The following is a 20195-nucleotide window of genomic DNA, read 5'->3' as shown; positions in this document are numbered from 1 at the left end:
AGCAAGTTCTGTTATACATACATAGGTCGAGGCAGTTGTTTCACTGCCTCTCTTCTTCCATTATTGTTGTGTACACCTCCTGGTGAAGTGTTTATAGGTTTCAATGTCTGTGAGGCAGTGTGGTGTGACCGAAATGATATTCACTCTACATACCATCACATATCTATTCTCAGACAGCATGCAGGATCACAAGCAGAAACCATTTCGATTTCTCGATTGCAATCCGCCATTGATTAACAAGTGTTTTGAAAGACCTTCTGTTTACCCCCGAGCTACGACGTCCGCTACCGTCCTGCTGCAGATTACGATGGCCGTGATCCAACAAGATTTCAACCCACAACCCGACACAGACCTCTTCTCTTCCCCAGGCACAAGTGGATCCGCGGAAAGACAGACCGACCTGCAAGAAGAAGTTTCAGGCTCCGAGAGCGATGATGAGCCACGAAGGTACGTCAGGTTTGAGTAGAGACCATTCCTTCTTGTTATGGCGGAGTCCTTGGCACACAACGATATAGCTTCAGCTCTTGACAGCGGGAAGGTCGTCAGTTCTACCATATGATCCTACCAGGCTTGGAGTCAAGGTACGCGCTGTCACGAACTTGCTGGGCCATGGACTCATGTCGTTGATGTCTCCCCGTCAGAGGGGGTGCCAATTTTTCTGGAAACAGGCTCGCAGACTAGTGTTTTGTGCAGCTTCACAGCAGATCCCGTTGTCACCGTGATCGTTGGCAGCAAGCGCAAGATCTATACATTGCACCCACCGAAGCTTACTGTTGAAGAGTCCTTTCTTCGCTGGGTGCCTCACATCTGGGATGCGCGAGCAGCAGAACCAGGAAATTGTTTTGCCAGAAGACCAGTGTCGTGGCTTTGACTATGTTGCCGACTGGATCTACAACGAGAAAGTCCGAAGTATCCCAGCAGGAGACAAACGAGAGCTCCATTCAGGAATCATTGCCTATGTTCTGGCCGACAAATACTGCATGCCAGCATTGCAGAACGCATTAACCGATGAGCTTGCTGATCACTTTGCCTGGACGTATTTCAACCCTGACAATATCACATTGCTGGCAAAGCTTGGGGTTGAGACTGGCCCCCTTTGTGATCTCATGCTCGCTAAATTGGCGTATGACCTGGTCAATTATCCGTCGACATATTACCCCCGCCCGGATGATGGTGGTGAAGAAGTGAGACACTCTGACTTGGAAGAGTCAGAAAGTTCAGACGGTCTAAGTGACTTGGACGATGGAGACACCATGCCAGGTTGGCTCGAGGCACTTGAACGAGTTCTCGCTCATCCCGCACTATCGACGAAACTATTGCGCAATGCGGCGAGAACCAAGAAGTTAGGACCGAATCCAGCAGAGTCGTCGACACAGAGATATCACGTTGCTGTTGACGCCAACCTTGGAAGGGGCCAGAAGAGAAAGGCGGACGAACTGCAGAATGGCTCGAACGGTAGCATTGAAGGAACATCGAATATGGACATATAATTGGACAACAGCGGAATATGACGTTGTCAACATTGGTCGTTGGAACAGATATGACTCAGAGCACCAAGGCAAAGGCGTTGGGTATGTGATGGTTGGGTTGATGCACCACGACGTGTATACCAAAAGTTTGTTCGAGTATCACGGAACAGGGGGGATGTTTGCAGATCATAGCACACAGGGATACCATACATCATTTTCAAATCTTTTCGCGTTCCGGAAATGTGTCTCTGGCTTATCAACACATGATACCTCCCTTGCTCGGTTCACTGGCTTCTTCAATGATTACCAAGGATGAGGATACGAGCGATACGAGAATTCGACGTCCAGCTGAACCTCCTATACGGTTTCCAATACGAAATCTTCGATCGTACCTTCGTGGATAAGCAGTCGTCTCGTAAAGATCTCGCCCACCACAGCCTACGACTTGAGAACATAATAAGCGCTCTCTCGTTGCGGCAAGGAGCACCCTCCTCAACCTTTGTTTGCGTCCAAGTGTGCAAGTTTCGTTGATCCAGCATTGACCCAGTAATTACTCATATACATAACATGGCTGGAGCTGGTCCCCTTCCTGGTCCTAACCTGCCGAGGATATATGGTTCAACTGGTTCGAACTCACGCCGGTAGAGGTAGAATATAATGAACTTAAGGTATACGTACCAATATGGGCTTTTGGAAGACTATTTAAGAATAGTAGATCGCCATTGACGAGGTTGATTGTGGAACATGAATCCAGTGACGATTGAACGTGCTATGGAAGCGAAAGGTCTCAGACGCCGGGACGCCATGATTGAACATGTCGTCGACTCACTACCGTATGGCTACCGCTGTACAACAGGCCGCCGATGCAGGATTTCTGGGTCTCATGAGGCTTCTCTGGTCTCTGCAGAATATACTGTACCTACGGTACTTCGATCAGACTGGAGACTGAAGACATCGATCTCTCCAAAGTAGCCATTCATCAACAGATGCAAGCCTGACACCCTGCTCCGTTCGTAAAAGCAAGATAGGGTACATTGATTCGACATATATTGACGGTCCTTCATCAATGTATTGAAGTGACCGCCACTCACGTCATGCCTAGGCGGTACTACAGTATTTATCCAGGCAGAAATCAATCCCGTCTGTGCAATCATGCGTGTCACAAAATCTTCGGATGAGGATTTGGAGGTTGGGATTACAGTACCTAAAGACCAAGGTCGAACCACCAGGTGAACTTAATGACGTCTTGCTTCGTGAAACACTTCTACCCCGTCTTACTCACCAATTGACACCCCGTCCTCCTACTGTATTCGGCCTTGACATGCCTTTCCCAAACTCGTGCTGGGTTGCTCGTTCCGCTATCTTTGGGTCTAGCATTGCTCTGTTTGGCGGCAATGGTTTTGCGGGACGACGATGAACCGAGTCCTTGGACTGTGAATGGCGGGCATGATCGGGGAAATGCAAGATAAGCGCGATACAGCACCAAGAGCGACAGGTACGCGGTGGCGCGGTGCGCGCTCCTTATCGCAGCGCCGCAACATACCTGATTGGGAACCTGCCTTGCCTACGGTTCGCTCTGGGTGCCATTACGAGTACTCGTACCCAGAAATCCAACTCGACCACACATAAGCTGCAAACCACCACATTTGATCTGGTCGAAGCTGGTGGCCTTCCACCAATTGCAATGGCCTACACCATAGCGTACAAAAAGTACTTCTGGTTATGACAAAAAGGTCTCATCAAAGACTTTCAAGCACGCACAGAGACCGGCGTCATGGCCACCTACCACGAACAGTTCTCGGTTTCCGTGCTAGGCATGGGGTCCATGGGATCAGCAATTGCCCGAGTTTTCCTCAAGCATGGCTGGCGGACTACAATTTGGAACCGAACCACCTCCAAAACTGTACCCCTCGTCGAGCTTGGTGCGAGCGCCGCATCGTCCGCGGCAGAATGCATAGCAGCGAGCAAGTTGATCATTTTGCTCCTAACCGACACCGAGGCCTTCCAGCATGTCGCCAAAGGCCTAGAGCCCAGTTCGTGCAGGGGTCGGGTTCTACTCGACTACATGACAGCGACGGCATCGCAGGTCTCAGAGACTCAGCGTACAGCCAGGGAAATCCTTGGCTTCGACGCCTACGTGCACGGCGCCATCATGACCATGCCCCCTTTTGTGGAGGATCCCACGGCCATGATCTTTTACAGTGGCGACAACAAGGCCTATACCGAGGAGGATCAGACGGATGGCGCAGCAGGAATGGCGTCCGCGGTGAAGTTGATAGGAAAGGCTATCTGGATAGACGATGACCCGGCGTCTTCGGCTTTGCAGGACGTGATGGTCTTGACGCATTGGTACACGTTTGCGTCAGGCTTTCTCCAGACTGCTGCGCTGCTCAAAAAGACCAAGCAGTTCAAGCCCCATTCGAAGTCGATGCAAAGATTTTGGGCCGATTTTGTGAGACCTTTTTACGATGCACTTTTCATGCAATTTGAGGATGTTGCGAGGCAAATTGATGAGGAAGATTATGTTTCACGAGGCGATGGAGCCTTGATCAATCTGCACCTGCATGCTATCGAAAGCCTCATCAAGGCATATGAGGATAAGAACATATCAGTGGCTCTGCTTACACCAATGAGGGATCTCTTTGCAAAAGCAGTCACTAATGGCCACGGTGACGAAGAAATTGGTGGGATCCTCCCCCTGTTGTAGACGATACACACGTCACAATGGAAATTGAGAGACAAGAAACCATTTACTGGCCCATTGATTCGGGCATCACTTGCTGAACGTGAATTTTCGGCGAGATGTAAGCACGCGTTGGTCATCGCATGGAAAGCTTCGAACTGTCGAACGGGATGGGATTGGTTGTGGACATGCACACTATCAAATTGCCAGAAAGTCTTACCAGTGTGCGAACTTGTTCACATGTTGTCTACCACTCACTTAAATTGCGTGACAGACTACCACTGACTTTTATGCACGGCGCCCCCGTCTATCAGGACATCCACGCCGTTGACATAGCTTGCTTTCTCACTGCAGAGAAACACGACAACCTCGGCAATTTCGGCCGGGTCAGCCCAGCGGCCTATGGGAACGGCGTTGCTAGGTCCTTCTTCGCTGTATGTGCCTAGCTTGAGCTGTTCTTCGATAACTTCCGAGATCAGCCACTGAATCAGAGGAATGAGTACCAGGACATACGAGGCGTCTTGACAGCTCCTGGCAAAACAGAATTGACACGAATACCGTCTCTTCCGTATGCTATCGCATCACAGCGGGAAAGGCCCACGACTCCTGCCTTCGTGGCCACATACTGTTGACGTTGGTTAATATCCACGCACAAAGTCACCGAAGGGAAGCACATACTGCCACACAGCGCGGATGAGCAGCCTGCGCGAATATTGACGACATGTTGACGATGGCTCCTCTCTGGGGAGGCGTGCGAGACCTGACCAGGTCAGCATGATCTTTGTAAGCAGTGTAGTGACGGACCGTGGCTGCAAATCGAGACCCTGTTTCAACATCTGTCTGAGCTCTGCTCGCTGGCAAATCCATACTCCTCGCAGGTTTATGGCCTGCACGCGGTCAAAGGATTCGACCTCAAGCTCATGGGTTCTGAGTTTCGGGCTGCTTGGAATGCCGGCATTGTTCACACAATAGTGTATTGCGCCAAATGCTTTGACCCCTTCAGCTACCATCCTTTCGACATCAAGTTCGTTCGAAACATCGCAAGTGACGAGGCAAGTCTGTACAGCTGAGTCGAGTCCCTTCAACTCCTCCGCCACCGTGTTTAAGCCATCGCCATTCAAATCAGAGAGAACGAGTCGCGTACATCCTTCAAGCACAAACACATGCGCCACTGCTCGGCCAATCCCAGACGCAGCTCCCGTTACCAATGCAACACTAGCGAATCAGTCACAATTTGCAAATCCTCCTCGTAGAAGTCTTACCCTTTCATCCTGCGAAGCCTGCTGCCTTTGCGTAGTTTCTTAGTTATCGACACTGGAGGTGCTGACCTAAATCAAGAATTGATCACATCTCTGAGGTCAAACAACACGCCGCGGTACGTCTACCAAAACGGCCTAGTACGGACACCGACCTTTCAAAACGTGAAGATGGGGATCAATCCAGCGCGCTTCTTACTATGGGGTCACCACGTAATGGACTGGGCACTTCCGATGAGAAATTGTCTTTCTTGTCGAGTGCCACAACTCCGAAAACATTCCGCTTCTCATTGTCCTCCCAGATTGACTGAAGAGTACTAGTCCGATCAGCGTGCCACTAGTTTTCTACATGTACATAATCTTTCGACATGCGGGACACAGCATCGGTGCAGCCGTCATGCGGCTCACGTAACGGAGGCGGGCCCGATTTCATAAAAGCCCCCTGGTTGTACACACGTAAGTAAACTGGGGCCAGACAGTGACCCACACTTCGCCAGACCGAGAGAGGCTACGTAGCAAACAGTGACCAGGAGAGAGTGAGGTTGGATCAATACTGCCAAACACATCAGACAGTGGAGGAGGTGGGTGTTTGTTCGCATCAGCTTTCTGAAGACTGGAATTTCTTTTTTGCTCCTCCACGACGTTGCCATCCCCTCTATCTCCATTATCACAACCATGCCCGTAGCAACTACTCACGAAGGGCAGCACCGGCCGGCACATGCCGTTCCAACATTGGTTGGCCAATTGCCAGATTTCGAGAAGAGCCCTGATCTATATGGGTGGCCACGTCAGAACGCGCAAGGTTACAGAATACAAGAACAGCTCGTCGGTTCGTCGAAGCCTATCAGGGTGATCCATGTTGGAGCTGGCATCTCGGGGATTTGTCTGGCCAAGTTCTTGCCTGAGCGCCTCATCAACGCCACTCTCACCTGCTACGACAGGAATCCCGATATTGGAGGAACATGGCTAGAAAACAGGCATGTGGCTTTCCTCTTTGCGACAGAGACTGAGCGTCGTAACAAGATGGCTGACCTGGACATGACAGATATCCAGGATGCGCGTGTGATATCCCTTCTGTGAACTATCAGGTGGGTGACTTGCTCTCTTTCCACAGTATATGACTAGACAACACCAGTACACCTGGGCGAGAAATCCAGATTGGTCGAGATTTTACTCCTACGCCCCCGAAATCTGGCAGTACCTTCGAGATGTTTGCGAGCGGTTCGATCTCTTGAAATATATGAAATTGAATCACGAAGTCAAGTCTGCGGACTGGGATGACGAGTCTGCAACATGGACGGTGAGGGTCGAGGACCTTTCGACAGGAGAAATTATCATCGATACGGCAGAAGTCCTGATCAATGGCACAGGAATTCTCAAGTAGGTTCTATGAGATCGACATGCAAGGAAAACCTTGGATACTGTAACTAACTACGGGAAAAGTGACTGGAAGTGGCCTGAGATCGAAGGCCTACATTCATTTCAAGGATCACTGAATCATACAGCCCGCTATGACACTTCCCTCGACCTAAAGGGCAAGCGAGTCGCAGTGATAGGGGTTGGGAGCAGCGGCATACAAGTTACGGCCGAGATTGCTGCACAGGTCGGCCAGCTCTATACCTGGGTCAGATCACCAACATGGGTCACTGCTGGCTTCGCTCAGAACTATGCAGGCCCAAATGGCGCCAACTTTGAATGTTAGAGGTCTTTATCGTGGTCACGGTGGACGCTGGCTGATTCCATTCAGACTCTACGGAGCAAAAGGCCAAATTTGCCAGTGACCCAGCGTCATATCTGCAATATTGTAAAGAAATCGAAAGTGAGCTGAACCGACGGTTCAAGTTCATTTTGAACGGAACTCAGGAAGCCATCGAAGCCAAATCGGTATGTCGTCCAGGACCAGAACTGGCCCAGACCATGCTATTGACACGGGTCGCAGTTCGCCACCAACCAGATGAAGCAGAAGCTGGGTCACAAGCAAGATCTCATCGACCAACTAATACCCACTGGCTTCAACGTCGGCTGCCGACGACCAACGGTATGTTTATACTTCTTAAGGCGAATCCACTAACCCTCTTCAGCCCGGCAATGGCTTCCTGGAGGCTCTGACACGGGACAACGTGCACACGTTCACCACGACTGGCATCCAGAAAGTCACTCCACGCGGATTCATGAATACGGACGGCCAAGAGTATGAAGTGGATGTGATCATCTGCGCCACTGGGTAGGTATCTCTGCTACTAGCCTCCATCTACCATTGCGCTAATCCAAAGCGGAGGTTCAACACCAACTGGGTGCCTCGTTTTCCGATTGTCGCGAATGGCAGGAATGTCCAAGACATGATGAAGCAGGAGACACTTTCGTATCTCTCCATTGGTATACCTGGAAGTAAGTTTTTCTCTGGTCTTTGAATTCAAGGACGTCCCGCTTAAATACAGCTCAGTACCTAACTACTGGATGGGAAACGGGCCGTACGGGCCTCTTGGCCATGGCTCATTCATTCCCATCGTCGAGCATTCCCTGTCGAACATCCTGCAGGTGATCAAGAAGATGCAACAAGAAAATATACGGTCACTTGCTCCACGCCGGGAGGTTTGCGAGGCCTTCGCCGAGCATGCGGACTTGTTCCTTCAAAGAACAGCATGGTCTGGGGATTGCCCCAGCGTAGGTTTATCGTTACTATGATCGTGTCCTTTAGGGTTGCTAACATATGTCACAGTGGTTCAAACAAGGTACCAGGGATGGCAAGTTGACGATATGGCCTGGCTCGCGGCTGACCTACTTCGAATTGCTCAGGTCACCGCGTTACGAGGACTACTCCATTGTATATGATCAGGACAATCCATTCTCGTTTCTCGGCAACGGATTCAGCACCCGGGAGTTTGATGGTAGTGATTTGGCATACTATCTCGGCTCGATTGAGGATCCAGTTGGCCTTCTACCAAGAGCGGCAGATGGCGGAGAGAAATGCAATTAGCTACTTGAAATCCAGAACACAAGAAGACGATGCTCTACTCGGTCAGCCACATGATGTGGTCCAATGTGGTTTTTGCGATGAAGTAGTTTGGATTTAATTTCGCCCTAGGACTGGAAAATTGTGTGTTCCGAACAAGTTTCTCATTGCGAGCTATAGGAGCCTACCCTGGACGAAAGATGTTCATACTCTGCCATCTATCCCAATGATGATGTTCACAAGAGAAGTCCGAACCCCTTAAAGTCATCAACTGTTGCCACTATCGGGAATGAGGTTCTTTGCGTGACCGAGGTCCTCTCCGAGAACCTGATTGCTAAGCTTGATTGGCTTGCTGGCTTGCAAGACGAAGACCATCCTCGCCCATTCGGACGAACTGGCGTTTTTCCAAGCGTGCATCGTCCCGCGCTGGACCGCGATATCGCCTCGCTTCAAAGTTTGCACCTCACCCGAATCGAGGTGCAGTTCGATCTCGCCTTCGATGACGATACCGTAGTCGAGAGATTGCGTTCGGTGCATGAGACTTGGGCCAAGGGGCTTGAAGTCAACCGTCCTGCAGACCGTCCCGTTGGGTCTGACCAATCCAAGATTTCCACCCGCCATGACCCTATCGTGTTCGCGAATATCGGCATTGTTATGCATGTCGACGAGGAACTCGGAGGTGGTGAAGCTGACCGTGTAGAAGTTTGTGTTTCGCACAAAGTGCCATTCGGCTGGCTTGATCGATTGATATACGGCGGTGCCGTTCTCGGCATTGTGGCCAGTCACATATGTTTTGGTGTCTCGGAGCGGCGTGCTTGCGGACGAGGTGTGTGTGCTGACGGGGTCGTCTGTGGCCATCATCTTGCTGCCACCGAGGCCTTTGTCCATTGAGCTTTGCGACGAGGAAGCGTCCGAGGAGGAATGAGGAGAGACGGATAGACAACTACTCCCCGTCCACTGGTGCTCCAACTTACGTGATTCGAGATCTCTTCCTGTACATAATGGCGGGGACGCTGACGTGTTTGAAGGTCCCCCACGAGGAACTAAGGCAGACCGATCGAGTAATCCACCTCCGATGTTTGCGTAACGCCTCCTAATGAGAAGAATTGAGGAACGATAACGTACTATCAATGGCAATAGTGCAATTTGCTTCACGAGGAAAGGAGTACAACGATCCAACCCTATTCGGGAAATGCCAGCAGCGGCGAAGCGCGCTCTCGGGACCAAGAGTGGGCCACTAAGATAGGCACCGCGGCAAGTCACTCCAGCTAGCGTGATGATACTCGACATGTGCCGGTTGTTGGTCTACTACAACCAAGGTCAAGGCATTCAATCGTACAAGGCTTGGAATATTCAGGATTGTGTTACAGAACACCACCGCAAGAGACAACAAAATGACTCGGGATTTCGCAGGCAAGACGGCCATAGTTACAGGCTCTGCAAGGTAAGATGATTCCTTTTGACACTGTGTACGTCGTCGACACTGACCGTGGCCGAAAAAAGAGGTATTGGAGCCGCCATTGCTATCCATCTTGGCCAAAGAGGTGCCAACGTACTGGTGAACTACACCAGTGATCGAAGCAAAGAAGCCGCCGATCAGGTCGGCAGCAAAGTCAGCAACTCCGGTGCCAGAGCTGCTGTGATTCAGGCCGATGTATCGAAATCAGAGGGTAGAGAAGCCATGGTGCAGAGAGCCCTGGAGCTTTCTGGGTCCGAGAGGAAAATAGACATCCTTGTCCATAATGCTGCTGTAGGCGATGATTGTGGTCTGGCAGACCTTTCGGACGAACTTTATGATCGAATTAACGACACCAATATTAAAGGCAAGGTAACCCCCTGATTAGAACTTGTTATTGGTATATCGACGAGAGTTTAGTGGGCCTAACTATATGTCGACGAAATGCTGAGGAGGGATGATAATTGCTGACACCACTATCTCTTCCAGGCGTTGCCTTCCTCACGAAAGCAGTCTTACCGCATATCGCCAGAAACGGCAGGATTGTCTTAATGTCCTCAATATTTGCGAGACAGGGCAATCCTTTGACATGTCTCTACTCGGCATCCAAGGCCTCGCTTGAGGCGTTCGCACGAGTCTGGGCCACAGAGCTCGGTCAAAAGTACGGAGTCACCGTCAATTGTGTCAACCCTGGCCCAGTCGCCACGGATATGTGGTTCTCGACCGACAAAGAGCTCCTTGATGCTATGCAGCCGACGATTGAGGCCACTCCAGCTGCACCACGAGTCGGCGAAGTGGAGGATATTGCTCCCATTGTCGGGTAAGTTTCATAATTGGCCATCTTGATGCCATGTGCTAACTCGTGGTGGGCAGATTCCTTTGCTCAGAAGAAAGTAGATGGGTCACTGGAAATGTTATCTGTGCCAACGGCGGAATGTTGTTCCACTGAGAAGGCAGTTCTGTTCTCAGGTGGCTACCAAAGCAATCAATGCCCATGAATAGAGTCATATTATCATCTATGTAGTAAACAACCAAGCAGATGACTAGAACGAATGCCCTATTGAAGGGTCATAACCACCGTTGCATGATGAGGGAGACGCTTGGCATATGCCTGCCAATTGAAGGGACTCACGTCCATTCTCTCTTTGCTACTACAGAAAGATTACCCAGAAAAAATCAAAGATCAAGTGATGATACACAATTTACTCGGTGAAAGCCTAAGGATGTTCCTTTGTCGCCCCCAAGTAGGTCCAACTTCCGATCACTAAATAACACTTCATCCAGAGAATAAGGTCAGTGGTACAGCTGCATTGACCTCGACAACTATTTCTCCTTTGTCGTTGTGGTAATTTGAGTCTCGGCTGGCTCGATACCCTGAATGTGCTAGCATAAAAGATACATCAGCAGTGGCCTTTCCTTCACGTTGGAATATTCCGATGATCAAGTTACTTACCGGGCCTGTGAAAGTCTTCCTTTTGCCGCCGTACCAGGCGATCAGGATGAGTAGAATGATGCCAACCGCAACCGGACTGAGATAGTTCATGTCGCCGGTGGTGGGAGGGATGAAGATAGGAAAACAGAAAATTACACTGTAGAAAGCAACCCATAAGAACGAAAACCCATTCACAAAGTTTCCAATCCGGTGTCCAAGTCTGAAAGACCGAGCCGGGAGAACCTTTGAACGTCCTCGGAGCAGCACTATGCCCTGTGGGATAACATAGGTGACGTTGAGGGCTAGGATGGACAACGAAATGATGCTGTTGAAGGCAGTTGTGGAGCCGATGTATATCAATCCATAGAGAACTTGGAACACCAGACAAGCAATTGTTGCCCTGATCGGGGTCTTTTTGGTTGGACTGACTTTTGCAAAGAATGGGGAGAAAGGAATCCCATTGTCGCGAGCGAAAGCCCAGACCAACCGGCCGACGGTCGCCACGCAACCGATGGTAGCACCGAAGTAATTCAGCATGATCCAGATCGTTAGAGCCGCCGTTGCAGCTTGGTTGCCTGTAGCCTGTTGATATAACGTAAGGATCGGTAAGGATGAGTTGGCAACAGCTTCCAGATCGGTCGCTGAGAACATGATGACCAGCAGATAGGGTATCGTGGATATGACGCCGATCACTGGAGTGAGCCACATTATTCTGGGGATGTTAAAACCTGGATTCGGAACTTCCTGGAGATCTTGTCAATGTTGATTCGAAGCGCATTTGGGAAAAGCGTGGACTGTACCTCTGCCAGATGAGTGGCTGAATCTGTGGAAACAAAAGTGTACATGCTAGTTCCGATGCCAATGATGAAAGCGAATCCGTTGCTCCAGCCCGTAACATTCTGATCTTCGACAAAGATTACCCTAGCCGGTTGTTTGGGGCCACTAAGGGCACCAATGACGATGGTACTGATCAGACAGGCTAGAAGGCTGCTCCATAACGAGATCACTTCGATCTTAGGAAGAAGCTGGGGCGCCACGCAGACAATCAAAGTGGCGAGGGTATTGATCGCAACGAATAGCAGATAAATCTGCCAACGTTCGAACACGAGAGTCTCGTCGAAAAACGTGGCAATGCCTGCGATGAGCTGGGCTGCCAATGCAGTTAGCAAAGTCCGATGTATGACTTCCGTTCATGTCCTCGACCTACCGACGTAGACTCCTGCAGACACTGTGACCAGTCCCCACGCAAGGGAGCTAAGCCAGCCCATCACGAATGCGCTGGCAGCTCGGTATTTGGGTGACGATACCATGAAAGTGAAATGATACTGTCCACCGGCCGAGGGGTAAGCAGATGCTAGTTCAGCAAGTCCGATAGCTAAGCAGCATTGGGTCAGCAGCATAAGGACGCTTGGGTTGTGATAACCTCACTGATGATGGAGCAAACCACGAAAGCAATAATGCTGCCCCAAAAGACTCCCGGACCGCCACCAGCCAGCAACGCTGTTCCAAAAGTTGCAGCGAAGCCTACCCAGGAGTTGGTGATAACAAATGCGAGTGATAGCACCGACAGCCTTGAGAAACGCCGTGGCAGCTCGGGCTCATGGCCCTGCGCTCTCAGAACCAAGTCATCGTCGGTTAGTGCTGGCACAGCCGCAACTTCGATGGTGTCGTTGTCTGTCATTGTCGGAGAATAGCACAGTGCGGATTGTGACTGGATTCTCAGCTCTGGCTAGACCTGATCGTGATATGTTGTTCTTGGGAAAGGGTCGGGGGCGGAAGGCGACACTTATCTATCCCGGAGGTGAGAAAGTCAAGGCCTGATCAAGGCTCCTGGCTCGACCCCCTTCGATATCAAATTGCTGGAGAATGAACGTAGTGAGCTTGTTCTTATCTCGCTATCTTGGTTGTTCGGTGATAAAGCAAAACTACGTTTCTGCACGGTTGTGGGCAGCGGTTGACTTTTCTGCATTGGGATAGCTTCATCGCGCTCCGCACCTGAGATAGGCCTCTGCGGGGCTAATCGCTGACCCGACTTAATTTGATTCCATCACGCCCCATTCTCTCGAGATAACGCCTGCCGGACTCTGTAGTACCCTTTACGTGGCTGTCCGTAGATGCAATGCAGCACACGTAAATAGAGGGGGGAGCCAGAAAGGTCCTTGCCGCATGACTTGCCACATGACTTGCGCATTGTGTTTTCGGGGCACACCATCAAGATCTCTGACAAAGTGGCGTAGCGTCAATCTTTTTTAATCATGCTGCAAGTGCTCGACTACCTAGATTGCTCATTCCGGATAGTGCACGAGCAACGTCGTCAGATCCGGGAAAGGACGGGCGAGGACCACGCGGTGGCGACTGGCTTTCAGCCCGGACATGAAGACCACTGCGTCTGGGCAAGACCGCGCCATCACGAGGAGAGATCAGGAGGAGCGGGAGCCTTCTCCAGTAATGGCACGTCAGATGGGTCTGCTCGGCTCAGTCGACTCGAGACGGGTGTAACAGTACGAAAGTAAGCATCAACGATCCTCATCTTATTGCCTACAGTAACAGACTATTGATTGAGGGCAGTGGCGGCTGTAGTAGCAGTAGATTCAGCAACAGTAAGAAGCTCGAGATTAGTTCCAATTCCAATATGTCATTCAATACCGCCGTCTCCCTTTCAGAATGTTGCTAGTGTACTTCCAATGAAGGTTGAAACAAGTGAGTGAACAAGCGAGACAAGCTCATGCTTAACAGAAGTTCTCTGGACAACAACTAGAACAAATCTGTGTTGCTGGGAAGATCTGGGTAGAGCAACTTCAATGGGTGATGCTGGTCAACCCAACCAAGGAATGGAGAGCTGAGATTCCATCCGATGAGCTGCAAAGCTTGTGTCAGCACATACAACTCCAATCGGCGAGGAAGAGATGGTCATCATACTTTCAAGATTTCCATGTCGTTGTTATACAACTCTTTGAGCACCTTCCCGTCATTGGCGAGGTATTGATTTTCTTCCTGTTCATCAGAAGAAGTATCATCAATCTCAATCCCACAATGACTGGACGGAGTTTACTTACCTGGCGTAGATAACCACGAGTCATGAAAGAACAGTATACGAGACGTTCTTCATCCTTTGTTGTGTTGGCGGAACCCGCGTGATAACACGAAGATAACATCATGAAGCAATCGCCTGGCTCAAGCTCCGCATAGAAGGCAAGGGACTCGTCTGGCGGTATCTCAGAATCCCAGAGGTGAGATCCTGGAATGTATCTGGTGGCACCATTGGCTCTGGTCGTCTTCTTACCAGCCACGAACCAGCCAATTCCCGCTTCACGGGAAAACGTCCATTGGTCGGGAGTGATGTCCTCGGAAACATAGTTATGGTGAATCCTGGTAAGCTTGATTAGCATTGAGTCCATATGTGGGCTTACAGGGGTGAGGGTGAAAGGGCCGTTGCAAGACCCGAGTCGACATACATATCATCTCGATGCAGATCTTGAGGCTTTGCCCCGGGTCCAATTGAGAAGATGACCGTGGTGTTGAGCTGCGGCTTGGAAACCGTCTCTTCTCTCTTTTGGCCCACCCATGGATAGCTGGTCCTGCTAAGGATCCTGTCGCAAGCCTGCTGGTAGATAGGATGCATGACGAAGGACTTCATGTAGGTCGGCGACTTCTGTGCGAGTCCATGTGCGCGACGAGTTTCCCTAGGGAAGAATCCTCCCTCTTCCCATGGCACGTCGGCGTCGAGCCAGGGACGCACGTCTTTCTCAATCTGGTTGACGTCCTTGACTGGGACGGCTCCACGAATAACACATCCCCCAGCAACTCGAAGGGCATCGATAACCTCTTCAAGTTTCACACTGTCATTGTGAAATGCGGGTACCTCAGGAGCGGTTCTTTTCCCGCTAACCGGTGGGTAGGTTGGATCTTCCACTCCTATCGAGCCCATTATAGTGATATGAGTCTGATAGGAATGATCAAGTGTCGGGATGATACTGGCCAACTTAATCTAGAGTCGAGGAATAAGCTGTGTTAGAGACTTAAGTTGGTGCAGGCTGAGGGAGCAGAGCGATCTGTAGACTTTTATAGCCGAACTTCACAAGACTGTAGGTGTTTCGAGTGTTACTTCTGCGCGGTGCGAGCTTCCCGACCCGGGGCGACCTCAGACAGTGGCGCGCTGCTTGTGTGATAGATAAGGCAGGCCAACGAAAATCTACTGTATGCAGGATGGTTTGATGAAACACGCTTCGCTCAGACTGTCAAAAGCCCTTGACTAGTCGCATTTGGGAAAGAAGACGAGCAGCCACAAACCTCGGCGGGCTTGCCTGCCCTTTTGGGATGTTGGACGCAAGTACAATTCATAAACACGGATTTACCAGAGCATTTTGTACCGCATCAAGCGCAAAAGTCTAGTTTCGAGAGTATTCTCCGCTTGAAGCTTGGATTAGCAAGATTTGGTAAGATACGTGTACCGCGGTCCAGGCGACAATATTTCGGAACTAAGGTATCTTCGAAGTCGTGTAATGCATGCTTACGGGGGCATGTGGGACATTTGGGGACGTGTTCGCGGACGTGAGCTTGCCATACTGTCCATAAACGGAGATCCATTGATATGACAGAAGCTGTGGATATGGGTGGACGTGCTTGGTCGCTCTGATCTGGGGACTATCTTGTAGAAATGCAGCTCTCTACACATTAAAGATAGTGGTTTGCATCCAAGGGTTGGATCTCATTTCTTTGATCACACTTTTGGGTATTCTTCAGGTCGATAATTGGCATTCCAGGTCCATCATGGCAGCCATACATCCTCTCGATCCTATACAGCCGCAAGAGATACGAAATGCTGCATTACTGTTGCAGAAAAGGTTCCCACAGGCCACGATTCGCTTCAAAGTCATCGATATGTTTGAACCACCCAAAAATGAGGTCTTCGCTCACATCCAGATGGGAAAGAAGCCCAGTGGCTCGTCTGATCGTCGAGCTCAAATATATTTCCACCGCGACAAATCCTCTGTGATGTCAAAAGCGATCGTGAACGTTTCACAGGCCACTGTGGAAAAGGTCGAAGATCTACCAGACGTGCAAGGTCCAGTAGATCTGGAAGAATGGGAAGCTGTGCATGATGCTTGCAACAGCCACCCAAAGGTCCAAGAGGAGATTGCGAAATTGAGGTTACCACCGGGGTAAGTACACACGCTTTTTTCCTGTCCGTGAATGTCCAAGTGAAGTCTCATGAATTCGCAGAGCCAAGGTCATCAATGACCCATGGGCATTTGGAACCGACAATGTCGAGGAACGAAGACGTCTATTTCAATGCTACATGTACATTGTGCTCAGCGATGACCCAGAAAGCAACCACTACTCGATACCTGCACCGATATCGCCTGTTTTCGACGCAAATACGCTCGAGCTTCTCTGGATCGATAGGCTTCCTCTGGGCTCTGGTTCCGAGGCAGACCAAGAAACTCAACCATGGCTCCCAACCAAGCCTATCGAATACAGTGCTTCAATTCTGGGCGACGCTTACTTTAGACGAGATCTAAAACCACTCCAGATCGTTCAACCAGAGGGACCGTCATTCTCTGTCGAGAAAAACATCATTTCCTGGCAAAAGTGGCGATTTCATCTAGGTTGGACACTGCGTGAAGGGCCTGTTATTCAGAACGTTACCTACGACGGCCGCTCCCTCTTCTATCGAGTGTCCATGAGCGAGATGACCGTACCATACGGTGACCCACGAACTCCATACCACCGAAAACAGGCCTTTGACCTCGGAGATTCCGGTTTCGGCATTATGTCCAATAGTCTACGTCTGGGCTGTGACTGCCTCGGCCTGATCAAGTATTTCGACGGCTGGAGATGTACGAGCAAAGGAGAGCCCGTATTGATGAAGAATGTCGTCTGTATGCATGAGGTGGACAACGGCATCGGCTGGAAACACACCAACTATCGCAACGGAGAGACCTCGGTCGTCCGTGACCGACAACTAGTGATTCAATGCACCGCGACGCTGGCCAACTACGAATACATACTGGCCTTCGTGTTCGACCAGGCTGCCAATCTCCGTGTCGAGGTCAGAGCGACAGGCATCGTCTCTACAATGCCAATCCGCTCCGGCATTCACTCAGACTGGGGCACCGTCGTGGCTCCAGGCGTCCTTGCCGTCCACCATCAACACATCTTCAGTGTCCGCATTGACCCTGCTCTTGACGGACAGGCGAATTCTATCCTTTACGAGGATTGTGTGCCGCTTGCGGATCCCGAATCTGATCCATTTGGATGCGCTTTCAAAGTCCAGAGCAATACCATCACGAAGCCAGGAGGCTACGAGCTCGATCTCACCAAGGCGAGAACCTACAAGATTGTGAATTCAGCCTACCATAATCCCATCTCCAAGAAACCGGTCTCTTATAAGCTTCATGCTTTGCCTTCACAGATGATGATGATGGGCGAAAAGGGTTTCAACCGTAAACGAGCTCTTTTTGCTACTAAGCCCATATGGGTCACCAAATACGGTGACGACGAGTTGTACGCGGCCGGCGAATTCACGAACCAGAGCCGCGAAGACACGGGTCTTGCGGTCTGGACGAAGAGGCCAGACCTGGTCAGCGACGAAGACGTGGTACTTTGGCACACATTCGCCATCACCCATGTTACCAGGCCTGAAGGTACGCAGCCCACAGTAATGTTGAGAAAGGCACTTTTTCAGCTAACATGCACCCCTTCTACGCAGATTTCCCCGTGATGCCCCACGAAGGCATGTCAATCATGTTGAAACCAAGCAACTTCTTCGAGTCGAATCCCAGCAACGATGTTCCCAGATCCAGCCAGGCTGTCCACCACTCGGCCCGTCTTTGATGTTGTGCAAGGATGGCGCTTACACTAACGCACGCCGACGTGGGTGGCCAAATTTGTCATTGTCCATAATAACTGGGCAGCGTTCCACTAGATGAGCAGATGAAGTCTCATCCTGTACCACTTATTCAGCTCCTCCATTTGCTCCCATATCAGTCTTGCCGAGTATCATTTTGTAGTTCAGAATGGCCTTACGACTCAGCGCTTTCGGGCCCGGGACTTCGCCCGCGTAGCCCCGCAACGTACAATCAATCCCTCGCGCAATGATACTCGGGTCATCGCACAACTCGGGATGAGCTGTTGCGAAAAGCGGATCCAGTTTCATGGCTCTGCGATCGTCCATGCGAAGTAGTCTGAACAACCTCAACGCGGTCTGAGGATTGTGGAAGATGTCCTCGAGCGACATTCTCGTGCACTGTTCGTCCTGACTTGGCGTTTCCGTTCCAAAGGGGTTGGCGTCCCCTTCAAATACGTCTGAATCGTCGCAGGTCTCGTGGCCGAACCAGGCCGTTGTAGTACTTGGGCCGGTTGCCGAGCCAGAGACCAGGTGGTCTCGACGCGAAATCGTTTGCACAATGTCCCAGACATGAAAATAACCTCGCCGACTTGGGAAGTGTTCAATGTCTGTAATGATGTTGTCCAAGTCGGTTTCAACGACGTAAGCTTTGACAAGCTCACGTAACAGATCATCCAACTGCCAGCTCTGTGAGTATAGCTCGATCAGCTTGTCGCGGACGGATGGGAAAAATACCCAGTCGATAACCGCGGGATGTGCTGTACACATCTGCAACGCGGTGGGCCGATGAGTGCTCGGTATGGCCTGGTACGTCTCCAGACACTGATCGAGTTTCCAGCACAAGAGCTTTTCCACCACTCTCGACGATTGAAAGTACGTCCACCATGTGCGGTTCTCGGGCCAACAAGTGTCGACAAAACTATGCACCATTGTGGTGACAAGTTTGGCAAATCTAGCACCACGAAGATCAGCCAAGACCTCACAACAAACCACCCATGCTGGGACAAGGCTTACGCTTCCTTCCCACCAGATTGTCGTCGGTCTTTATAGGCTTGATTATGCTTTGCAAAGAATTCGCAAACGGCCAAATGTGCCGAGAAGGTCGATGGAAAGGATGGAGTTCCTGGTGGATAGATCTGCTTCATCCGATATTGGTCATGATTTCCCTCGTCGGACCGCGGAAGAATCCTGGGAGGCCACGGTCCAGACGTGGGTGCGCAGAGGACGTCTGCAGAATCGTTGGGCCCGAGCCATTGCAATGAAACTTGGTTCTCGTGGACTGGGTGAGGCAAGTCGGAAGTCTGAAAGAGGTTGGTGGTATCCATGGCTGGTGGGCATGTTCCGACACTGGTGAACAAGGACTGAATGTCGAGGGCATGACTAGTGTCTTGCTCGAATTGAGTCCAGTCATCTTGCGGCTGATGACCTAGATCAAGGGCAAAATCCTCGGCAACCAGCACATCCTCCATTGTCGCCATTGAATCCCGCAGTCCTCCAGCGTCAGACCCAGCTGTTTGAGGAGATGGATCAGTCCCATAGTGACTGGACTGGGAGGTGGAAGTTGGCAGATTAGCCAACGATTCCGAGTTGAGACTTGACGATACCGTCTCGGATGCACGGTCTTCCATGGTCGCTGAGGCTTCGGGTCTCGGATCAGTGTGATTCTCTACCGTTGTTCCAATCGTTTGAGCAATGTCAGTGGCAAGGCCAGACAAGCATGAAACGAGTCTGTCGATACGCCTCTGCGCAGCGGTTACCTGTTCGCGTAGTCGTTGACATTCATCGTGAGAAGGTTTGAGTCGAGCACTTTCGTCCTGCCAGGACTCCGCTACCTTCCTCTCCAGATCTTTTAGGTAGCGTGCTTGACGGTCCCGGAACGATTTTTGAGATATGCGATTACGAGCCCTCCTATAACAAACGTCAATATTCGCATTTGGCACCTGGCTATTGAACAGACGTACCTCTTTGCGATGGCCGATTGCGTTTGGTCTTCGCCGCCTTGCAGCATGAACATCGCCATTGACTTCTCTGCCCTTACCTTACGCGGAGACCAGGATAGGATCGCAGGACCAGTGACTATCAAACGCACGAGTATG

The 20195-nt window shown here is 50.8% G+C and overlaps 10 protein-coding genes across 10 annotated transcripts; 5 read left to right on the top strand and 5 right to left on the bottom strand.

Moving 5' to 3' along the window:
- Nucleotides 1-307: 307 nt before the first annotated feature.
- Nucleotides 308-1490, top strand: EDD37DRAFT_644425 (uncharacterized protein; the record flags this gene model as incomplete). The annotated part of the gene is made up of 2 exons (XM_062817513.1): nt 308-447; nt 782-1490. 2 exons carry the CDS (start codon nt 308-310, stop codon nt 1488-1490), a joined length of 849 nt encoding a protein of 282 aa, XP_062674522.1.
- A 1574-nt stretch (nt 1491-3064) lies between these two features.
- Nucleotides 3065-4483, top strand: EDD37DRAFT_14908 (uncharacterized protein). The gene has a single exon (XM_062809652.1). The coding sequence runs from the start codon at nt 3244-3246 to the stop codon at nt 4174-4176; it is 933 nt and encodes a 310-aa protein (XP_062674521.1). The 5' UTR covers nt 3065-3243; the 3' UTR covers nt 4177-4483.
- On the bottom strand, nt 4302-5576 carry EDD37DRAFT_14925 (uncharacterized protein). The gene is made up of 5 exons (XM_062809653.1): nt 5415-5576; nt 4957-5367; nt 4831-4912; nt 4666-4777; nt 4302-4618 (listed from the first exon to the last, which is right to left on the bottom strand). Exons 1-5 carry the CDS (start codon nt 5420-5422, stop codon nt 4428-4430), a joined length of 804 nt encoding a protein of 267 aa, XP_062674520.1. The 5' UTR covers nt 5423-5576; the 3' UTR covers nt 4302-4427.
- Nucleotides 5577-6083: 507 nt separating this feature from the next.
- EDD37DRAFT_684368 (uncharacterized protein) lies at nt 6084-8415 on the top strand (the record flags this gene model as incomplete). The annotated part of the gene is made up of 10 exons (XM_062819870.1): nt 6084-6385; nt 6454-6496; nt 6544-6788; nt 6852-7105; nt 7156-7292; nt 7348-7446; nt 7490-7632; nt 7687-7796; nt 7852-8072; nt 8128-8415. 10 exons carry the CDS (start codon nt 6084-6086, stop codon nt 8383-8385), a joined length of 1812 nt encoding a protein of 603 aa, XP_062674519.1. The 3' UTR covers nt 8386-8415.
- A 102-nt stretch (nt 8416-8517) lies between these two features.
- Nucleotides 8518-9527, bottom strand: EDD37DRAFT_614869 (uncharacterized protein). Its single transcript, XM_062815561.1, has one exon. It carries the CDS (start codon nt 9247-9249, stop codon nt 8629-8631), a length of 621 nt encoding a protein of 206 aa, XP_062674518.1. The 5' UTR covers nt 9250-9527; the 3' UTR covers nt 8518-8628.
- Nucleotides 9528-9755: 228 nt separating this feature from the next.
- Nucleotides 9756-10846, top strand: EDD37DRAFT_684367 (putative short-chain dehydrogenase; the record flags this gene model as incomplete). The annotated part of the gene is made up of 5 exons (XM_062819869.1): nt 9756-9805; nt 9865-10189; nt 10233-10236; nt 10307-10637; nt 10691-10846. The coding sequence occupies 5 exons, from the start codon at nt 9756-9758 to the stop codon at nt 10764-10766; spliced, it is 786 nt and encodes a 261-aa protein (XP_062674517.1). The 3' UTR covers nt 10767-10846.
- A 239-nt stretch (nt 10847-11085) lies between these two features.
- Nucleotides 11086-13113, bottom strand: EDD37DRAFT_14895 (putative amino acid permease). The gene is made up of 5 exons (XM_062809651.1): nt 12678-13113; nt 12457-12624; nt 12050-12399; nt 11271-11993; nt 11086-11200 (listed from the first exon to the last, which is right to left on the bottom strand). Exons 1-5 carry the CDS (start codon nt 12928-12930, stop codon nt 11141-11143), a joined length of 1554 nt encoding a protein of 517 aa, XP_062674516.1. The 5' UTR covers nt 12931-13113; the 3' UTR covers nt 11086-11140.
- Nucleotides 13114-13722: 609 nt separating this feature from the next.
- EDD37DRAFT_14888 (phytanoyl-dioxygenase family protein) lies at nt 13723-15400 on the bottom strand. Its single transcript, XM_062809650.1, has 4 exons — nt 14705-15400; nt 14306-14618; nt 14169-14243; nt 13723-14108 (listed from the first exon to the last, which is right to left on the bottom strand). Exons 1-4 carry the CDS (start codon nt 15175-15177, stop codon nt 14004-14006), a joined length of 966 nt encoding a protein of 321 aa, XP_062674515.1. The 5' UTR covers nt 15178-15400; the 3' UTR covers nt 13723-14003.
- Nucleotides 15401-15810: 410 nt separating this feature from the next.
- On the top strand, nt 15811-18086 carry EDD37DRAFT_670524 (copper amine oxidase; the record flags this gene model as incomplete). Its single annotated transcript, XM_062819367.1, has 3 exons — nt 15811-16411; nt 16473-17896; nt 17938-18086. The coding sequence occupies exons 1-3, from the start codon at nt 16020-16022 to the stop codon at nt 18084-18086; spliced, it is 1965 nt and encodes a 654-aa protein (XP_062674514.1). The 5' UTR covers nt 15811-16019.
- Nucleotides 18087-18207: 121 nt separating this feature from the next.
- EDD37DRAFT_644416 (uncharacterized protein) lies at nt 18208-20119 on the bottom strand (the record flags this gene model as incomplete). The annotated part of the gene is made up of 3 exons (XM_062817512.1): nt 18208-19051; nt 19114-20007; nt 20061-20119. The coding sequence occupies 3 exons, from the start codon at nt 20117-20119 to the stop codon at nt 18208-18210; spliced, it is 1797 nt and encodes a 598-aa protein (XP_062674513.1).
- Between the last annotated feature and the right edge of the window lie 76 nt (nt 20120-20195).

This window comes from Exophiala viscosa (genome assembly GCF_022695815.1).
Source record: "Exophiala viscosa unplaced genomic scaffold EDD37scaffold_1, whole genome shotgun sequence".
Classification (NCBI taxonomy): Eukaryota; Fungi; Ascomycota; class Eurotiomycetes; order Chaetothyriales; family Herpotrichiellaceae; genus Exophiala; species Exophiala viscosa.
This window is presented reverse-complemented; position numbering and strand designations above follow the sequence as displayed.

Coding starts and splice junctions, on each gene's coding strand:
- EDD37DRAFT_14908 (XM_062809652.1), top strand. CDS start 3,244: ATGGCCACCTACCACGAACAGTTCTCGGTTTCCGTGCTAGGCATGGGG.
- EDD37DRAFT_14925 (XM_062809653.1), bottom strand. Junction 4,913..4,956: donor GGTCTCGATTTGCAGCCACG/GTCCGTCACTAC, acceptor TGACCTGGTCAG/GTCTCGCACGCCTCCCCAGA. Junction 4,619..4,665: donor AGGAGCTGTCAAGACGCCTC/GTATGTCCTGGT, acceptor TGATCTCGGAAG/TTATCGAAGAACAGCTCAAG.
- EDD37DRAFT_614869 (XM_062815561.1), bottom strand. CDS start 9,249: ATGGACAAAGGCCTCGGTGGCAGCAAGATGATGGCCACAGACGACCCC.
- EDD37DRAFT_14895 (XM_062809651.1), bottom strand. CDS start 12,930: ATGACAGACAACGACACCATCGAAGTTGCGGCTGTGCCAGCACTAACC. Junction 12,625..12,677: donor CGTGGTTTGCTCCATCATCA/GTGAGGTTATCA, acceptor AATGCTGCTTAG/CTATCGGACTTGCTGAACTA. Junction 11,201..11,270: donor GGAAGACTTTCACAGGCCCG/GTAAGTAACTTG, acceptor CTTTTATGCTAG/CACATTCAGGGTATCGAGCC.
- EDD37DRAFT_14888 (XM_062809650.1), bottom strand. CDS start 15,177: ATGGGCTCGATAGGAGTGGAAGATCCAACCTACCCACCGGTTAGCGGG. Junction 14,244..14,305: donor CTCGTGGTTATCTACGCCAG/GTAAGTAAACTC, acceptor TCTGATGAACAG/GAAGAAAATCAATACCTCGC. Junction 14,109..14,168: donor ACGACATGGAAATCTTGAAA/GTATGATGACCA, acceptor CAAGCTTTGCAG/CTCATCGGATGGAATCTCAG.